The sequence below is a fragment of the Chiloscyllium plagiosum genome, unplaced genomic scaffold (genome assembly GCF_037043375.1).
Source record: "Chiloscyllium plagiosum isolate Xiang-an unplaced genomic scaffold, Cpla_swu_hap1 HiC_scaffold_2, whole genome shotgun sequence".
Classification (NCBI taxonomy): Eukaryota; Metazoa; Chordata; class Chondrichthyes; order Orectolobiformes; family Hemiscylliidae; genus Chiloscyllium; species Chiloscyllium plagiosum.
In genome coordinates, this window is record NW_028270140.1 from 82699821 (window position 1) to 82706489 (window position 6669).

Here is a 6669-nt window from a genome sequence, read left to right on the forward strand (position 1 = left end):
GAATGAACGATCTGAGAGTGGAGATGGAATTAACTGAGTAGTGAGGAAGATATGAGGTTAGAATACGTGCCAACTATCAGGGCTGATGAAAAGGGTTGTAAGGGGGGAGACCGAGACAGTCGATTAGTGAAAGGAGACAGCAGGAAACAGCAAATGTCAACTTATTCCTTACTCAGCTTATTGCGATTTACAACAAAAGTTAAAGACTATTTATTATACAGACTTCAGCAATTCAGACGGCGTACAGACATCGTCATTTTTTTGTAAAGGCAAAAATGGAAGAATTTGTTTCGGTTTCTTCAAGCGTTTAGAAAAAAGTCATGTTCCTTTGTGTTGTTCACCAGTGAAAAGTCTAAAATCAGATGGAGAGCTACATCCCAATCACGTCTTCAACTAAATATAAACATTAAGAGCTTTATAGTTTTTTTCTTAAAAATGTCATTCCCAAATCCTGTCCTGGATAATTGTTTTAATTGACCACTTACGTAGTGTAGTGTTTACATTTGGAAGCAAAGACTTTTCTCAGTAACTGCTACCTGTCTATCGCTATATCATAGTTTATGCCGAAAGTATGAAAAAAATTACCTTTCTACAGCGATGATTTAATTTGCATGTTTTCCTGTTTCATTGAGAGGGTTGCAGTCTGTAATATTGCATTGTCCAGAGATGCAGTATGTACGCGAATTAACCTCTCCGTCCACACCAAGGAGTTCTTCAATTAATCCATACAACAGTGTCGTGCTGCCAATCTTCCTACAAATTAGTCTGCATTTTGCAGTCGCTAAGTACCTTATTGCAGAGCACGAGTATCACATTTAATTCTTCGGGGGTGGCGGGGGGAGATGCTGGCAGATAGCAATGTGTTGAAGTATTCTAACACGGTTTTAGGCGCGGTTTTAATTGTTTCTCTTTGATTTGGAAACTTGGGAATATACTCAGGAGTAATTGCCACGATCCACCGCAATGTGACGGGAGGACATCTTAATCCAATCTCTAAAGCAGCAAGAAATGTGTCATAAATGGCTTGGCTATGATAAATGGCTTACCATTATGAATTCAGCAACAGGTTCAGACACAAAGATGCGCGAGAAATTATTCGGGCATGTCCCATTGCCCAGAATGTAAGGTCACGGCAAATGAATTATTTCCTTATTTAAAATAGAGAGAGCTTGTTTCTCAATTTAATTAATTTCCAAAACTAGTATCTAGCCACGATTGATTGATGACATTCTTCCAAATCCAACAATTCATTTTACTGTCGAACTATAATTCATCCGACATATTTTAATTGTCAGAATCCGATTGAGCGCGATTCTCGGCGGGAACGTTTGAAATAAGTTGCCTTACACTCACAAAATTCTTCAGACAGCGAATTGTGTGAACTTTGGGGTTTATAAATAGTGTTCTGAATGAGTTATAAACATAGATTTTAACAATTAAAAAGTCCAGGTGACTTATCAGATGCTGTAGAAAGGACAGTGACGGTGTGAAGCTAGACCAGTAAACACTGCGGTTTATCCAATCAGTGGACTGACAATGTATACCGTTGTGCAACAGAATTTGCCACTCAGCCTTGTCTCTGTAGTTTTGTTGCTCTGACTGTACATGCCCGATGGATGGAAACTCCTTGGTGTGGTCGTGTTGAGCTATCGAAGCTGGTTTTTTTTATGAATGGGAGAAGGACAGTCAGAACAGGACTGGAACCAATCGAAACTGGCGCCTATTCCTTCCCTGGCTGGTCTTCAACTTTTTCACAAAACTGAGCCTCTTTTCTAACCCACATGAACTAGCGCCCGCCCCAAGTTTTCCTTCTCAGCTCAAAGTTTACAGCATTAAAACTGCTGGGTTAAACTAGAGATTTCCATTAAATTGTTGAGTTTTATTTTTAAAATATTAATGCAAATAAACAAGCATGCTCACATACTCACATCCCCAACAAACACGCACATACCTCATTTTAACTTTGATTGAAGATGTTGTAATATTTCCGTACAATACTGTCAATGATTTTTGATGTTAAATAAATTATGTCCAACAGTCTCAGATATTTTAGATTATTATGCGTGTTTGGTTACAATATAAGAGTGGGAAACACTCGGTTAAACATGCTTATTGAACCCGCTATTATTGTCGTGTCCTCTGTCTGAAACCACACAGAAACGACATCAGCAAATCCGAGCTTTGAAGTCCAGAGTTTAATAGGGCTACACAGTACTGTTTCGTTCAAGACAATCTATGCATCGTGTCTTGTACGACAATCATCCAAAACATTTACAGCCATTCAGCACAGAGGAGCTACAAGTCCTAAACTGTGGACAATTGCTCCGTATATACGTGGTTTATTGCAGTCAAAATGGTTTAAAAGTTCCAATACATTGTACACTTGGAGGCTCCGTCTCCCGACCATATGCTGAGTGGAAACAAAATGTTTTAATTGAATTAAATTCCAGGATTGCAGATTCTTCCCTAAACTCGTAGTGAAACTTTTTAAGAGTCCTACATTTTTCTCAAGCATTGCTTGGACGCTTCTATCTAACTTGACAGTGAGACAGGAATAACCTGAATTACTCAGAAAGCTGCCCTAATGTCAAAATACGGTATTCCTTTGTAAAAAAAAATTTTATTACTTCCCGTTAGTTTTCATACAGACAGGACTGTTCAGATGAAATATTCCCACGACTAACTGTAAGTGAGTAAAGTAACAGTAAGCAAAGTTCCTCTATGTTTAATCTCTGGTCAACATGATTTGCACCCACAGTTCAACCTTCGTGATCACTTTGAAAGCGATACTTTTTAAAAGAACAATGTCGATATTCTTACTTATTTGAAGTTGTGAGCTATTACATATCACACACGCTGTATGGTTAATCTGAGGCGACAGGGAAATTACACAGAACAAAATACAAATGGCACAAAAAAGCATTTGTCTATTAGATAGATGTATTTCCAAATACTCAATATTAGAACGTCATTCGACTGAATAATTTTGTTTTGCTGTCAATACAAGATTGCATTGAATTGGCAGATTAATATATTTGCAACCTATCCGCCCATATATTCATTAATGAGGCAATGGTCTCTGCTCCAAAGCATAAATTCCAAATTGTAAGTCGTTAGATAAGTTTCTATCAGAACGATCATGATATGTTTTATATAAAAATATGTAAATCAGATCGGCGACATACTGTATTAATTATGCAAAAACAATAGAATTATGTAAATATAAAAATATGTTCTCTCAGATTGCAATGCAACTGGAGTAAACAGTTGTACTGTGAGTACTTCACTCGGATGTGTCTTGCTGTGTTTCCTACCAATACTTGGTGTGTTCCTGGTTACACAGAGGACTGGGACGACTGTACGGTGGGTAGCTGATTGGATTTTACCAGGTTGACGGAGTTTGGGGGGGGGGGCGGGGTGAAGAAAGACAGATAGGATTTTTAGATAAAACTACGGCTGGTCCCTAAGAGACCCAAACAATACCGAGATGATGAATAGCATCTCTGAGGCGATCGATCGGTGCCCTGATACAGTCGATTCGGCGAGCTTTCTCCAGAAAACTAGTGGCAATTAATTGTGTCTTGTCCGCTCATCGCTCATCTTTGTGTGGCAGTTATCGACGGAGATTAGTGCTGATGGACCATTTTATCACGTTAAATAAACATTTACCACCTTTCAACCAAAGGAAATATGGATAATAAAGCTATAGTTAGAGAAGGTAGCCATTCTTGAAATGACCGCTTAGTTTATGAAGAATATGTGCTAATTTGACACCTTCGATATTTTGGGCTACTTTATTTGCAGTTGTTGAAAGAATTCAGGGGAGGGAAGTTGGTTGACGGTTATCAGTCAATTCTGTAACTTCAAGATCCATCCCAGTCTTAACAGTAAAATCTTTCACTGGTTTCTGTTTACCTCAGCATCTATAAGGACCTTGCTCATTCATCCAAGCTGTTGTATATATGAAATGAGTTATCTCAGCTTAGCTGTTGAGAAAAAAAATCGATCAAACAGAAAAGTATCTATGGATTCCAGAAAACAAATGTTTGGCTCGAGTCTGAAGATGATGGAATTATACTCCTGCATCCACATCCCTATCAACTAGTTTAAATGTTCCACTGTTTTGAAGTAAAAGGTGCCAGCGGGAATAATCGGAGCCTCTCACAGTGAGAGGGTTCTTTTAATAAAAAAAAGTCTTAACCTTAGAGCTGACCTAAAATCACGTTTAGTTTTATTCTGTGCAGAGTTTTCAAGCACCTATTTAAACCAGGGCTTTAATTATGAAGCCCATTAATCTTGGCTGAAAAGAATGTCTTCAACTCTTTGCTGTCTTTTGGACTTGTGTCTCGCCTCTGACTCAGGCATATTCCATGTCAAATTGCGCATTACTGCATTAGGTATTTGCAAGCTGTCTGAAGACTTTTTTAAAGTTAGCTGGTATGTTAAACTGCCACTATTGTGATGTTTTTCCGAATTGGTCTGTATTGTCGGTCAAACAGTTTGGGATAATTTACCTGAAAAAAAAACTTTTCATAGGACCATTGACTGAGGGATGTTTTCACTTGTTTTGACCTCTTCGTTGGGTTTTTAAGAAATGCCTGAGCGCCAGTTTGTACAAACGCAAAGGAAGGATAGCTCCAAGCAGAGCCTATGCTAAAGAGCGACTTCTGTCACTTGGCAATCTCTCTTATTGATTCCGAGAAAGAGGATGTTTGATTCGGTCGAGTTTCAAGCCAAACCACAATAAGGCAGCATCTTCAGGGTGTTAAGCACTATTGTATTCCTTATTTTAAAAAAATGATGGATTTACGCCGCATATTGTTCCAATTTCGCTTCAAACCAGTCGCCTTTGATTTGATATCGGGCCGGGAGAGCTGGTGAAAACTTTATACAGGCATTTTGAAAATCAAAACTTTGTACGTCAACGGCTGGGAATATTGTCTGGGAGACTCCTTATATGAGATTGCAGGAAATTTATGATCCAGCTTTGGTCCACTATTATCTAACTGTGCTGCAGTATGTTGGGATGAACTTTCTAATTGAGTGAATCAAATGTTCCACTTACTTGACAATCTGTTTGGTCTGTGTTGCAATTTGAAATCTATTTCCTTTGTTAAAGTTCTGGGGAGGGAGGTATGACAGGCGATATATTGGAGAGTGACAGATATGATTTACTCACGGTTATTGGGGTCTGTGGTGTGGTTGTTGACCGGGATGATCTCCATTCTCTGCTGCCCGTACAGGTAATAGTCCAGGTCTTCTGTTGTGAAGGAGAATGGCGGGATCCTCTCCGGCCCCGAGGAGCTCAGTTCTTTGCCTTGGTTGCCGTTGAGCGCCGAGGGCGGATCAGAAACCGGGCGCTGCCCCAGCACCGAGATCTGCGGCACAGAAACCGGGGTCAAGCCGGAGAAAGACAGGGAACACGCCGAAGAAGAGGACGAGGAGGCGGATGAGGAGGTGAGAGGTCCAGAGTGCTGGCGGAGGCTGTCGTTTGCCGGGCCAGCTCTATCGAGTGACTGGAGCTGACTGGGAATCACTGTCAGGGAGCCGATCTTCAGCTGTGTCTGGGGGAAAAGCTGCTTCCAGTGTTGCATGTAGGCAGGGTCGACCTTCAGGAAAGCGGATCCACTGGTCTCGCTGGGTTTCATCATCTCAATTGACTTCCAACTTTAATAATAACAACAAATACAGTCACTAAGCATAGCTTGCACAAAACTGACTTTCATAAGTTATTCTTTAGCAGGCATATCCTTAGATTTTATTCGCAAGATATAAAATGAAATGTTTATGATGAATATGTTGTTATCTCAGCGCAAACAGGCTTTAGCGGGAGCGGTGATGAACTGTAAGTTGTGTTACATCCAGATACTGAACTACACCGAGTTTGAATCTATGAACGGCCCGCGTCTAACAGTTCAAGTGACAGGTCAAATAAATTATAAAGTATTATACGATTCTCTAACACAACGCACTAAAAGTAGCCGGAATCCAAAATGTCATATGACAAAGGGGCATTTTGAAAACACATGGATTTAGTTTCGCTTCGGTTACTAAGGGTCTAGACACCGCCTGAATATCAGGGTGTGACACTGTCTTTTCTCTCCGGCTTTTTTCATAGAAGTACATTATAACGTAACAACTTGGAGAAAACTTGCAGGAGCCGTGGACCAACTGCCCAACTTGGAACTGACGTCCTTCTGTGCAATTATAATACACCGCCGTGGGAGACCGCTTTTGCATGACTTACCTACGAGATGTTATTCCAATCAGCGTTCCGACTGTTCGAACAGAAACGCCGTGCTTTCTATAAGTCTACTTCCGCATTTATCCTATAAGGACGGTTATTATGTGGGAATCGCCGTGCGTTAGATTCGAGCCACGGGATTGTGTTCATCTATGAGGTCCCTGTAACGTTTACAGTCTGACTTGGAGCAGGACACGTGGTTTTTTACGACAGCACAGATTTGGCAGTGGACGGGGGAGGGGGGAATGTAACGTTGATGAAAACTGGAAAGTAACCACACCCCATTACATACAAACCCCAGCCATGTCAACCACATGTTAGAACATTTCTCTAAAGATAACACTTAAACCTGACAGCACAGCAAACACTCCTGGGAGAAGCTCAATTTGCATAACTTGTGCCAAATAGAGTTTTTAAAGTCTGGT

The 6669-nt window shown here is 40.4% G+C and overlaps 1 protein-coding gene across 1 annotated transcript in view; it reads right to left on the minus strand.

The window, feature by feature from the left end:
* prdm6 (PR domain containing 6) overlaps positions 1-6386 on the minus strand; it is a 231646-nt gene extending 225260 nt beyond the window's left edge. The window contains exons 1-2 of the mRNA XM_043721601.2: positions 6248-6386; positions 5180-5667 (exon numbers count right to left, since the gene is read on the minus strand). Coding sequence (XP_043577536.1) covers positions 5180-5651 — 472 coding nt within the window. The 5' untranslated portion in view covers positions 5652-5667; positions 6248-6386. The remainder of the gene's footprint in view (positions 1-5179; positions 5668-6247) is intronic.
* Between the last annotated feature and the right edge of the window lie 283 nt (positions 6387-6669).